Consider the following 14,674-nt stretch of genomic DNA (forward strand, 5'->3'; position numbering starts at 1 on the left):
AAATACATGTCTTCCCTTACTTGGACGATTGGCTAATAAAAGCCAAGTCACAGGAAGAATGTCTTCACAACACGCAGAAGACCATTCAATTGCTGCACCAGCTAGGGTTTACGGTGAACTACAAAAAATCCCACCTACAACCAAACAAGATTCAACAATACCTAGGGGCTACTATAGACACAGAAAGAGCCAAAGCATACCCCAATCCAATCGGGATCCAAACAATGAGCACGCTGATCCAAAAATTTCAACCACAACACTCACTACCAGCTCGAGTGTTCATGCAGCTGTTAGGCATGATGGCCTCCTGCATACTGCTTATACCACATGCCAGACTACAAATGCGTCCACTGCAGGAGTGTCTAGCGACACAGTGGAATCAGGCTCAAGGTCCGATTACAGATCTGGTGTTGGTAGACGACCGCACACATCGCTCTCTGAAGTGGTGGAACACAACAAACATTTCCAAGGGACGGTCGTTCCTAGAACCGATTCCAAAAGTGATCCTGACAGCGGACGCATCGCTCACCGGATGGGGAGCACATATGGACTAATACACAGTGCAGGGAAAATGGAGTGTACAGCAAAAGAGACTGCACATCAATTACCTGGAACTACTAGCAGTATTTCTAGCATTAAAAGCTTTCCAAATGCAAATACCCAACAAGGCAGTCCTGATCAGAACAGGCAACATGACTGCAATGTATTATATTCAAAAACAGGGGGAGACACACTCTCTCCAACTATCCAGACTTGCGCAGGACATTTGGAGATGGGCCATTCCTCAAAAGATCTACCTGTTAGCCGAACACCTACCAGGAGTTTAAAATCAGATAGCAGACATCCTAAGCAGAGAGTCGGAACAAGTACACGAATGGGAACTGCACGACCAAATACTGCAGCCATTCTTCCAAAGATGGGGGCAACCAGAGATAGATCTATTTGCCACTCATCAGAACGCAAAATGCCAAAACTTTGCATCCAGGTACCCACACCACCGGTCCCAGGGCAATGCGATATGGATAAATTGGTCCAACAAATTTGCTTACGCTTTTCCCCCTCTCCCACTAATTCCATTAGTGGTTCGGAAACTGCAACAATATTCAATGACAATGATACTAGTAGCACCCACGTGGGCAAGACAGCCGTGGTTCACCGCGCTACTGCAACTCTCACAGGTACCACATCAAAAGCTGAGATTATTACCCATGCACCTTACACAGAACCATGGAGAAATAATGCACCCAGATCCCAAACAATTGAACCTAGCGATCTGGCTCCTGAGGTCATAGAGTTTGGATACTTAGATTTACCTCCGGACTGTATGGAAATCATTAAACAAGCAAGACGTCCTACAACCAGAGCATGCTATGCAGCAAAATGGAAAAGGTTTGCTGTATACTGTAACAGTAATAACATCAACCCTCTGGACGCATCCACTAAACAGATTATTTGCTATTTACTACACTTGCAGCAATGTAACCTAGCATACACCTCTATTGGAGTTCATCTCGCAGCTATAGCGGCGTACCTACAAAATAGACAACATCTTTCCCTGTTTAAAGTACCAGCAATAAAAGCTTTCATGGAAGGCCTCAGAAGAGTCATTCCACCAAGACTACCACCTTCCCCAGTCTGGAATCTCAACATAGTACTTAAGACTAATGGGACCACCCTTTGAACCTATGCATAGGTGTGAAATACAATTCCTCACATGGAAGGTGGCCTTTCTCATAGCTATCACTTCACTCAGAAGAGTAAGTGAATTGCAAGCGTTTACATTACAAGAACCATTTATGCAGTTACACCAAAATAAAGTGGTTCTTAGAACAAACCCAAAATTCTTGCCTAAAGTAATTTCGGCATTCCACATCAATCAGTCAGTGGAACTACCGGTCTTCTTTCCAAAACCACAGACTGTAGCAGAAAGGGCCCTACATACATTGGATGTCAGAAGGGCAATAGTGTACTACATAGAAAGAACACAAACTTTCAGAAAAACAAAACCGCTATTTGTAGCGTTTTCTCCAACACATAAGGGCAATCCCATCTCTAAAGCAGGCATTGCCAGGTGGATTGTAAAATGTATACAAATATGATACTTAAAAGCAAAGAGGACATTAACTGTTCCTCCTAGAGCTCACTCTACACGTAAACTAGGAGCATCTATGGCATTCTTAGGAAACATTCAACTAGATGACATATGCAAAGCAGCTACCTGGGTTACAACCGCATACCTTCACAAAACACTATTGTGTAGATGTGCACACAACACAGCAAGCTAGAGTGGGACAAGCTGTATTAAAGACTTTATTTCAGACTGTTGCAACAGACACGGGTGACCACCGCTAGGGAGATAACTGCTGTATAGTCTATTCATATTGTACCATCTACAGCCCATATGCCTCGAACGGAATATGCTACTTACCAGTATGCATCTGTTCTTGGCATACAGGGCTGCAGAGTGGTACATGCCCTCCCAACCCCCCCGGAAACCTGTGTCTGTTCCAACACTATCTTATTTAGATACACTTATACGGGCATTTCTATCTGTATTCTATTATACTACTCCATCTAACCCTACTATGGCAAAACAATCTAAGGATGGAGCCGATGCCCATGCGCACTAGCAACCAAAGGAGGAGTCACCAGTCTACAAAAGACTCTCCAAGAGAAAAACAAGTGCAATCATCCGAGCCCAACACCAGATGGCGATCTATTCATAATGTACCACTCTGCAGCCCTGTATGCCAAGAACAGATGAATACTGGTAAGTAGCATATTCCTCATGATTACAGGTGCAAAGGCTGGGGTCGTAACACAACCAGATCTCTCAATGCTGAAGCCATCCGGTTACACCCCGGCTCCGTCCGTGTGGCTTCACTGCTCCGAGCGAGTCTGCGGTTACTCCCTGCGACGGTCTTTGGCAGTAGAGTTGCACAACAGCACCATTTATTGCCGCTGTTTGCTGCCGCCTCGCTCTCCAACTCTCTTCGCCTCTTTTCAGGCTCCCGGATTGTCCTTTTTGCCTCAGCCTGGCTTCTCCTTCCTGTCCGCTCTAACTGCTTGTATCAGCATGCCCCATCTGGCCCGCTCACTCACCCCTTTAAACCGCCGCAGTACAGGCTCCCAGCCGGCATTAATGAACTCGTTGGGTGGTGGCCAATCTGTGAGTCAGAGGGGGGGTCCCACGAACTGCTGGTTGCCGGAGTCCCGATCGAGCACGTCTGCTCAGTTGGCCATCTTGGCTCCGCCCCGCCAAAGGTAGGCAAATATCTTCAAGGACAGTATGTGGTATTATTAATCATCTACTGGAGAAGAATTTCAGGAGCATCTTTTAATAATGGTTTATAGTTTGTTTATTTTTTAATTGCTCCTTCAGTTGCAAGCTTTGGTGCTTCTAGAGTTTAACACGATTTCAGAATATGAATATTTGATACAAGTGTGTTATCAAGAGAGAAGTCCTTGTTTTTGTGTAATTGAAAGTCAGAATTTCATGACCTTTCTTCCTAGTGTTTGATATTTTTCATTTAATTATATTATTTCAGGAAAAATGACAAATGCTTATCAACATTTACCACATGGTATGCTGCCAAAGCGAAACTACGAGGGCCTTGTTAGTAAATCACATTATGGAACAAATGATAAAAACACGTGATGAATTTCTTCTCAAACAACGGTATGTAATAGTTTTATGTCTACTGCTAAGAGTATTTGTGTTTTTAGCTCCACTTATTTCAAACTTGAGAGCCGTGTCACTTCATCCAAACCAAAATCTGTCTTTTGTGTGATACTTAAGTTTATCCAGTACAAATAATTACCTCACGAAGAGTTTACTCTTGTGGACATTGTTCAATGATTTCATGTTCATGCTTTCACTGCAAAAGAGGGGTACCTTCATTACAAACCATTTTGAAATAAATATACGCCTGATCTGAGCCTAATAAAGTACTCTGCAGTTTATCAACTTGAAATGTCCTTCTACCATTTCAGAGAACCCTCCTGTTGAGAAGGTCCATATTTTGAGGCTGGAAGTGTGAAGTGTTTGCCTTTCAAACTGGCATGCATCTTCTCTCCCCTTGTGTGTTGTGATGATAGTAAATTGCAAAAAGAAACCTGCGTCAAATAGCCGTATTTGTTGTGACCCTGATAAAATTGGGGACGTTGTGTGATGCATGTTAATGTCTGTTGATTAACGAGTAGATGGTACATGTTTGTTATGAATAACCTTATAGTTACTTCAGCAGAAATTGTTGCACTCCATTGCAACTATAAATTTCAGATAGATACATCTGCAGTGGATTCCTCACCTTGGGAATATCCCCCTGCATCAGCTACGTTCGGAAAATTATTTTGTAGCACGCCGGCGTGGATGGCGTCATAGGAGCACGGCATCGCGCGTGACTTCGACTGACGTCACCGACTCCTTATTAGGCCTACATCGGCTTGATGACATCAGTTCCCTTTTTTCCGCGTCGTCGACGCTAACGGTTTCTTGGGATCTTCTGTTGTCGGATAGTAACTTTGTTACTGTATCTGTTGGAGTGCTGTCTTCCGTCGAGATGTCCTAGAAGAAGACAGGATTTAAGCCATGTGATTCGTGTGCCAGGATGATGTCCATTACTGATCCTCATGGTGACTGTTTGTGGTGTCTGGGTTGTCGGATCACAACGTCTAGGGTTGTTGTTCCTGTTCGAAGATGAACACAAAGGCTCTTCGAGAACGAGAGGCGAAACTCCTTCTTGCCAAAATTAAGGGTAAGGATACCAAGAGGACTGCGAGGTCAAGATCAAGACGCTCGAAGTCGAGGTCTCGGTCGGAGTCTGCTTTGAAGTCTGCTTCGGGCTCCTCGAAGAAGAAGCATAAGAGGAAGAAGCACAGTTCGAGATACCATTCCGGCAGGAAGTCTGATTCGAAAAAGAAGTAATCATCTCTGAGACATCATAAGGGCATGATATCTCCCTCTCCAGCTCGTAAGCCTGAAGGTGAGGCCTCGCCTTTACAGTCTCGGGAGCCGACACCGAATCCGGAATCTAATCCGTCTCTGGATCCGTACCAGTCTTCGGTGCATGAAGAAGAGGAAGTTGAAGCTCCTCAGGTTTCGGTGACTCCGGTACACCAACCCGAGGAACAGGAGGAGTGTAATCCAGTACAGCCTCCTCAGGAGCAGCCAGTGGTTTTGTACCCTCAGTTTCCTGGTCCAGGTCAGGACCCTTCGCATTTTCTAAACGCCGTGTATGGCGTATATGCGAGAGCAATGTACCCCTCTGATGCACCGGCTGGTCCCATGGGTCCATTGTCATATAATCTGGGCGTGCCGCAAGCTTATGCTCTGGTGCCTTTCTTGTAGTTTATGCTGACGCCGATTCCACCATGGCATAGCTCGGCGCCACCGAGGTCATCGACTCCATACACAGCGTCGCTGGCTCCGGAGCGACCTCTGGATCAAAATCGGGGTTCGAAGTCGGTTCCAGCTTCTCATTCAAAGGCTGCTCCAGCTCCTCAATCAACGCCGGCCCCGACTCAGTCTGATTCGTTACTGGATCCGGCGACATCTATTCGGATGGAGTGGTCGAGGCGTAGAGCGCAGCGCCTTTTGGAGGAAAGAAATTATGAGGAACCTCATGTTGAAGAAGGCGAACTTCAGGATCAGGAGGATTACTCTGAAGAGTTGCAGGATGCAAGTAGTCTGGAACTTACACCGGAATGGGAGTTGCCCACTTCATCTGATACTCCTTCTAAGGATGTGGCTCCTTACCATGTGGTGATTAAGAAAGCTGCAGAACTCTTAAATTTGACTTTACCATCTGTGGAGTACAAGTCTAACATCCTTACTGAGGTTCTCCTTTCTCCGTCCTCTGTGATTGAGCCAACTCTTCCATTTACTGAGGATCTAACTGAACCTATATTGGAAGTCTGGAATAGGCCTCTTACTGCTCCTGCGGTGTCAAAATCAGTTGCAAGACGCTATAGAGTGGCACCTGGAGATCCTGAATTCTTGTCCACTCATCCTTTACCAGAGAGTTTGGTTGTTCAGGCTGCTTGCTCAAAGAGATCGGCAGGTGCTTTTCCCCAGGTTCCTGGAGATAAAGACTCTAAAAAGCAAGATCAAAATGCGAAAAAAGTGTTTTCTGCAAGTAGTATGGCCCTAAAATCGACAAATGATAGTTGTCTGCTAGGCAGATATGTTCATGCTTTGATGGACACAGTAAAGCAGCTATCATCTAAGCTTCCTGAGGAGGATAGGAAGAACTTTAGTGAAGTGGCATTTGATAAGTAGGCTGCAGCTCGGCAGCTCATACAAAGTGGTATGGACACGACGGATTCAGTGGCCGGGATCATGGGTCTTCGATTGCCAATAGAAGAGCTGCTTGGTTAAAGACTTCCAAGTTTTCAGCTGATGTTCAGGCTGCTCTGATGGATTTGCCTTTTGATGGCTCAGGCCTTTTCGGAAAGAAAGCTGATGCTGCCTTGGAAAGGTTTAAAGATAGCAGAGCGACAGCAAGATCTTTGGGTCTGCAGACTAGAGGCTCTTTCACCAAGAAGTACAAGGGTTTTGGAAGGTCTACTTTTCGTACCTATAAGCAGAACCAACAGCAACCGGTATTCCATTATCTGGATGACTGGCTGATCAAAGCAGAGTCTCCAGAGATAGTGCTCCATCATCTGCAAGAGACAACTCAGTTGTTACACAGGTTGGGTTTTTCGATAAATGTACCCAAATCTCACCTGGTGCCCTCCCAGCGCAACCTGTTCATAGGTGCGGTACTGGATACAACTGTATGTCGTGCATTCCCTCACCTCAAAGGATTCACGACATACAGGAAATGAATCCTTTATTTTACAATGGAGCAGGTGTTCCAGTCCTGAAGGTCCTTCGTCTGCTCGATCTGATGGCTTCTTGCATTCTGTTGGTCAAACCATGCATGCTGGCACATGAGGGCGCTCCAGTGGTGCCTCCGCAGGCAGTGGTATCAACACCAAGGAGATCTCAGGGAGTCAGTGAGGATCTCCAAAGAAGCTGCGGCGTATCTATCTTGGTGGAGTGTGGCGGGCAATCTGTCTCAAGGAAAGCCTTTTCAGACTACTCCATCGGTGGCCACAGTGATATCTGATGCATCCACTCTAAGGAGGGGTGCTCATCTGGGGGATCTGGAGGTGAAGGGTCTTTGGTCTCCAGAAGAAAGGTTGCTTCACATCACCTTCTAGAGTTGCGGGCAATTCGTCTAGCACTCAAGGCCTTCCTTCCTCCCTTCCCTTCGCGGTCGGTCGGTTCAGGTCCTGACTGACAACACCACCGCGATGTGGTCTATCAACAAACTGAGAGGTGTAGGGTCGCAGTGTCTCTGCAGAGAGGCGCTGCGTCTCTGGTCCTGGGTTCAGGACCATCAGATTTGTCTGATGGCATATCACCTGGCTGGAGTTCTGAACGTACGTGCAGATAGTCTCAGTCGGCGGTTCTCGGCCGACCACAAGTGGAGGCTTAACCCAGAGGTGGTTCGTTACGTCTTCCGGACGTGGGGAACTCCTCAGGTGGACCTGTTCGCCACTCACGAGAATGCTCACTGCCTGTCATTCTGCAGCCTCCAGTTTCCGATGCAGGGAGCTTTGGGGGACGCGTTTCAGTTGAGTTGGGACTCAAGGCTCCTTTACGGGTTTGCTCCTATACCCTTGATTCCTCGCGTTCTGAGGAAGATTCGCCAAGACCGGGCTCAAGTTATATTGATCGCCCCAGATTGGCCAAGAAGGGTGTGGTACACAAATCTCTCCACCTCTCCTCGTGCCCGCCGATCCGTCTCCCTCACAGGGCAGATCTCCTCTCTCAGATAGAGGGGCAGGTTTACACCCCCACCTCCAGACCTCTCACCATCATGATTAGGAGGTTGAACGGGGCAACCTGAATTCCTTTTCTCTTCCGCACGATGTGGTGGATGTCATTTTATCGGCCAGGCGTGACTCCACTAAATCCATTTATTCTTATAGATGGTCCAAATTTGTTGTTTGGTGCGGAGAGAAGTCAATCGATCCTTTGAGGGGCTCGTTTGTCAGATATACTTCTTTTTGCTCTTTCTTTAGCGCAGCAAGCATTTGCTGTGGCAACAGTTAAGGGCTATCTTTCGGCGTTGTCTGCTTTTCTCTGCCTGCCGGATCAGCCGTCCTTGTTCAAATCTCCTATTGTTTTGAGATTTCTGAAGGGGCTTACAAATAAGTTTCCGCCTACTCCCTTTATTGTGCCTCAATGGGACTTGAATCTGGTGCTTCCTTATCTAATGGGTTCTCCTTTCGAACCTCTGCATAATTGTCCCTTGAGGTTGTTGTCTTTTAAGACGGTTTTCCTAGTTACAATTACCTCGGCAAGGAGGGTAAGGGAGCTTCAAGCTCTTAGTTCAAAGCCCCCATTCTTGACCACTCATGCTGACCGAATGGTTCTTCGGACCAGGGCTGCTTTTCTGCCTAAGGTGATAACTCCCTTCCCTCTGGGGCAGTCCATTACCCTTCCTACCTTCTATCCTCCCCCTCACCCTTCCAAGGAGGAGGAGCGGCTTCACCGTTTGGACCCCAAGAGGGCGGTGAGCTTTTATCTTGATAGGTCTAAGGACTATCGATTTGATGACAAGCTGTTTGTTGGATTTGCTGGTTGCAGAAAAGGAAAAGCTGTGCGCAAGCGCACGCTTTCGAAATGGATAATTCTATGCATCAAGATCTACTACGCCATGGCTGGTAAGGAACCTCCTGAGGGTATAAGAGCTCATTCTACTAGAGCAAAGTCTTCCACATCTGCTTTGTCTAGAGGTGTACCTGTCGAGGGTATTTGCAGAGCAGCGACTTAGGCCTCCCTCCACACTTTCGCTAAGCTTTACTGCTTAGATGCCGAGGTGAGGAGGGACGGCTACTTTGCGCGCCCTGTCCTCCAGGATTTTCTGGTATAGGAGAGTGGACATCCTCCTCCGGGAGTTGGGACTCGATTCACAAGGTGAGGAATCCACTGGCAGATGTATCTATCAGAAGAACAAGTTACTTACCTTTGGTAAAGGTTTATCTGGTAGATACAGTATCTACCTGTGGATACCTCGCTGACCCACCCGCCTCCCCGCTTGTCCCTCTTCTATACCTGTATTTATGTGTATTTATGTATATTTATATGTGTATATATATTGGGTTTTTCATACCTTGGCTGCGCACTATGTGTGTAATTTTGAATTGTATGTACTATGTACACTGTATATGTGTATATCTTCTGTCATTGGTCCGCCCTTTTTTCCGTGTCTTCGAGGCACCCAGACGGAACTGATGTCATCACGCCGACGTAGGCCTAATAAGGAGTCTGTGACGTCAGTCAGGAATTGCACGAGATGCCGTGCTCCTATGACTTTGTCCACGCCGGCGTGCTACAAAAGAATTTTCCGAACGTTGCTGACGCAGGGGGATATTCAAAGGTGAGGAATCCACAGGCAGATACTGTATCTACCAGAAAAAGCGTTACCGAAGGTAAGTAACTTGTTCGTTTGGTGAGTAGAGGGTGGTTTGAGCACAGTTTACTCTGAAGCAGACCGTCCTTTTTGAAACTCTACCTTTAGTTTTTTAATCTCAGACTGTAAGGGGTATTCATTGTGTTTCTAAATAGTGAAGTGCTTGAAATATATGGCCTAGGACTAAAAGCAATCCCTGCACATGTGGTCTTCTCATACTGGAAAAGGTTTCAACTGGTCGGGAAACTAGCCTAGTTATTCAGCTGCTGTGTTTCCCTGTTCTCATCTGAAATTACTTATACTGGATGATATCTGATCATGACCGAACGAAGAAAGAAAATGTATTTGAAACTGACGCCCAAAGGAATTGAGATTAAGGCAGCAGGGATAAGTATCTGGCAGGCTTTGGTTGATAAATCCTCTGACAGACTGATAGATTGTCTTTGAAAAAGGCTTTGAATTTATCTGAAACTTTGGCTTAGTGCGCCCTGCTCCACCATGTCTTCATGACTTGTGAAGAGCCATTTGTATGGCAATGAAATGTCAATAATAGATTTCATGCTCTTTATTACTTTCCTTCCTGGTTCCTACACATGATCTGAATGCCCCTTTTGACCACAGACCTATTGGGAGATGGGAAAGAATTGATGCATCCTCTTCTGGATTTGCTACAGATGAAGATTTTAGCAAGTGTAACATGGGGTGGCGGGGGGATACTTTGCTCATGAGCACTGCCCAAAACCTCCTAGTCCCGCCTATAAGTTTTTTAAATGGATTTGTTTACTTTAAAAAAGGCACATAATAACTACAGAAAGTAATTATAATAAGAATGGTAATAATGGTATTCTCCGGAATCCGCTTTGGTTGGAGTATATGCAGAAAAGAAAGGGCAGCGCATGAAAGCGGAGTTTGAGACATAAAGGTCAGAAGTCTGACAAGACTTGTAACTGCAAAAGGGAGAAGCAGCTATTCGATACCAGCGTTTCCAAGAATGCCAAACAGCGAGTTCCCTACTCCACCCCCTCCCCCAACAACTACTTACATTTGGGGGCGGGAGAGCATCAGCAATTATAAGTGCAAACAAGAGTTACTTCAATTTGAGATCAGCACCCTTCAGAACAATAAGGCAGTAGAACTGGTTCCTCTACTCAAAAAGAAAAGGATAGTCATTACTTTCTGGGTCAAGCAAAGGAACCAAAGCGAGAATACTGTGCTATTCTCAACTTGAGATCAGCAAATAAAAAATAAATTGTATAGCATGTTGGCATTTTATCAAATGTACCCCTAATTTCATCAAACAGGATTGGTTTGCCACAGGTCTTCAGGGTGCCCACTTTCACATCCCCGTCATATAGAAACAGATTTCTGATATGTCAGCTGGGCAATGTGCATGAGCAATACGGAGTCCCCTGTTCTCCCCCCCTCCCCCCCCCCTTTTCAATTTTAAGTCAGCCGCATGAATACTTTCAAAGTACATGGCAGAAATTGCTACACACTTAAGACAGAAATAAGTCCTTGTGTGTACCTACTTACGTAATCATTGATCTCCTAGGAGGCCTCACGTCCCTACACCACAAAGATCACTGTATTATACTGTAAAGGACGGGTCGCATAATCTGCAATAGTGTATACTTCGGAGGAGAGTGTCTTTTACCCATCTGTTTGAAGCTTTTAGAGAGGAGTCAACTAACGGCCCACCAAAACACATCACTCCTCTACTCTGTGTCATCATAAACACTTCCTTGGTGGTATCCATAAATTAGTCCAGAATTCTCCTTAACCAGTGCTTCCCAAACTTTTTAGAAAGCAAAATTTTCACACCCACCTTGCTTTAACAGACATTAGGCAGTAAATTTGTTTTTCTAAAGCATTGTGAAGTAGTGCACTCATTTACATACGGCTTGCTTTGCATTGAACTAGCCACTAATTTTGCACAAACACTTGTACTGATAAAATTATACTGCACACAAATTATGTGTGGAAATAGGGTTCTCTCGCTGGGGATTTTATTGTATAGTCATAAGCGCTGAATAGTCCAGCCCAGGTGCGGGGACCCCGGAGCAATTGTTATTATATTTATATATAAATAAAAATGTAAATGTTTGTTTGTTCAAAATCGCAAATCTTAGAAAGTTCTTCACCGATTGCTTTGAAATTTTGACACAACGTTGGATTAGAATACACGCGTGTTTTTATGTACACAACGTTAGATTCCAATACGCGCGTGCCTTTAATCGAAAGTCCGAACAGACCCCATCGATTTTGGTTGCTGCGCAACGACTACAATGGACGCATAGAGACAATAGTCTACATATATTAGGATGGACAGTTGGTGTCAGGATGGAAGACCGGGAAGTGGTTGGAGGGAGAGAGGAGGAGTTGGTTCACTTTGCAACATTAGCACGTGTTTATATTACACAATGTTGGATTTGAATAAGCACGTGTTTTTAGTCAAAGGCCGAACAGACCCTATCTATTTGCTTGCTGCGCAACAACAAGAAGGGACGCATAGAGCCAATAGTCACAAAAACATATTGTTTACCCACAAGCATTGTGAAATTAACCCCTTCGCTGCGGCCGCGATTTTACCGCTGTGCGGTAAACAAAAGAACAGAGCGGGGCCGTGACGAACCCCAGCCGTCATCAGCACACGCCCACCGTGGGGCGTGACGGCTGGGGTTCGTCACCAGCATGGGAGGGGTTAAACATATTAGAAACGTGCTCTTACTCTTTCATTGAACCAGACTGAGCCACAGCAACGCGTGGCCGGGTATGTATATGTGTGTGTGTGTGTATATATATATATATATATATATATATATATATATATATATATATATATATATATATATATATATATATAATATCCAACAAAAAGGTTGCCCCATTTAGAAGAGCCAGCATTCAGGTAGGTTTTGTAATTTCGTTTTTTATTTTCAGGAAAAAAGCGTGGAATGATGAAAACAAAGTCCATGCAATTTACAAGCCTGACGCGTTTCATGCTCCCCTGAGCATTTCTTCAGAGGCTTCTGTAAACTCTGTGTGGAGCTTTCAGAGTCTTTAAATGAGTAGCACCTGCTCCAGTGGGCGTTGGCGCCCCCAGAGCCTGCTGGTTCTAGTAGTTCAACAAATCACGCTCCAGTGAGCTGCTCCCAGAGTAAAATAATACTTCAAATTTGAACCCGAGTGGGTCTGGAAAATGTTCAATCACCTCTGCACTGCAAGTAACATCCTGAAAAACGACCTTGCCTGCCAGTTTCTGCTGCATACCATGTGCCTGCAGCTTGGACCACTTCCATGTGGTAGGGCTCTTCCCTGGCCGGGACCGGCCAGTAAATACATCCAACAAAAAGGTTGCGCGAGGTGCGCACGGAAATCTGATTGGCTCTCGGGTGTCGATAAACATTCGAAACAGTCCGGAGCGGCCGCCATCTTGTGTCTTGGTAGAATCGAGACACAAGAGGTGGGAAAAACAAATGAGGTTTATGACCATAAGGGGGCAGAGTAGATCCCCCCCCCTGACCCCCTAGGTTTGATGTGGGGGGGTCATAAAAGGGCCCTGCGGGGCAAAAAAAAAAGGTTTGTGTTTTTTTCCGATTTGCGCGGGGGGAGCGCCCAGTACGCGCACGGGGAGCGGACCGGGGAGCGTACCATGGGAAAAAAAGAATGATAGTTTTCAAAAAATTTAGCATTTTTTTATAAATTGTAGGTAGTTCTAAAAACTGGTTTTTTTTTTCTTTTTGTTGTTTTATGTTTTTTTAACATTTTTTTCTTTTTTTGACTTTTCTGAACATTTTTTTTATTTTTTTTGTATTTTTTAAGGGGAGAAACAAAAAACGGGGAATTCTAAAGGGCTCAACAGGAGCAAAAAAAAAAAGCTGAAAAAATTAATGTTTCCTTGGGCACTTGTGGTTATCCCAAGCACTGTTAATAAGTGTGATGCATTGCTCTCCATAGAATATTGTTTGTCCACAAAAAATACAAACCATTTTAAAATTGGAAAAGTCTGTTTGTATAGTGGAGCACATCTCCCTAACTTCCGGTCCCGATGGGGTGGAAACATTAGTTTGGGAGGTGCTGGCAGAAGATTTGACAGGGTTTCTGGCCAGTTCCCTGACCTCTGCCCTAGCATAGTTTTTTTGGATGCTTTCGTAGCATATGTCTGATCGCGTGGTTGCCGAAGGAGTATTTTTTGTTGGGATTCCCCCTTGACAGCTCCTGATGACATATTAAGCAGGTTGCCTTAGGCGCATTTACTTTTTTTTTGTCTTTGGGGATTGAAAAAAATTGCCAGATGTGCTCTTTAGAATTTGTAGGTAATATTGTCCTCTTGGACGAATCTCCTCTCCTCCTCCTCTTCATCCTCCTCCTCTTCTTGATCTCCACCACTGTGAAGTTGTGGTGGTCCTTGTGGTGTGGGGGTGGTGGTCCAGAAGATCCAGCAGCTGCAGCTAATGTAGCCATTTTCTACTGAAATAACTGCAGGTCTACCTCTCTCAAAGCAGAAAGTTAGAATGAGGAAAAAAGGTGGGGTCTTTCATCATTTGGAAAAGAAAACTGTTCTGAACCAATGAAAAGTGTTATTTTAAGGGTCACAAGAACAGGGGTTTCATCATTATGAAACCAAAACTGTTAGGAACCAGTAAAAAGTGTTATTTTCTGGTCACATGACCCGACGGGCTTACGCTACGCGCCCCGGGGCGCGTCTCGTAAGCGTGTCAGGTGCTTACGTTGCGCGATCGTATTCGCTCGAGTGCTTCCCGGTGCGCTTATGCCGTGCGTATCACGCGGACGCGGCTACGCGATACGTCACGATCATGTTTTCGTTCGCGACATTGGCGCTAACTGGACGCTTCGCGCACCGGGGCGCTTCAAAAGACTGCGCTTTCCGGGGCGCTCACCGGGAGCGCTCCAGGGCAAAAAAAGAAAAAAAATATACATTTAAAAAATTGTTTTAAATAGAAATATAATATAGGATTCATTTTCTAAAATATTACATTTCATAGCTATGGACATTTGCTATTTAAAAAACTTTGAAATTCACTGAAAAAAACATAGGTTTGGGGCTTTATATATAGTTGGGAATTAGCATTTAAAAAACCTATGAAATTCACTGAAAAAACCATAGGTTTGACACCAGTTATAGTTAGCTGGAAATTTTACTGACCTAAAACTATTGAAATTCCGACGTTATAGTTAGTTGG

General features: G+C 45.1%; 1 protein-coding gene across 2 annotated transcripts in view; it reads left to right on the forward strand.

Annotated features, from left to right (window-relative positions):
• ZNF217 (zinc finger protein 217) overlaps positions 1–14,674 on the forward strand; it is a 178,033-nt gene that overhangs the window by 97,456 nt on the left and 65,903 nt on the right. For both annotated transcript variants that reach the window (XM_086932446.1, XM_086932447.1), the window contains exon 5: positions 3,549–3,679. In XM_086932446.1, coding sequence (XP_086788572.1) covers positions 3,549–3,658 — 110 coding nt within the window. In that variant the 3' untranslated portion in view covers positions 3,659–3,679. The remainder of the gene's footprint in view (positions 1–3,548; positions 3,680–14,674) is intronic.

The sequence above is a fragment of the Lissotriton vulgaris genome, chromosome 7 (assembly GCF_964263255.1).
Source record: "Lissotriton vulgaris chromosome 7, aLisVul1.2, whole genome shotgun sequence".
Lineage (NCBI taxonomy): Eukaryota > Metazoa > Chordata > Amphibia > Caudata > Salamandridae > Lissotriton > Lissotriton vulgaris.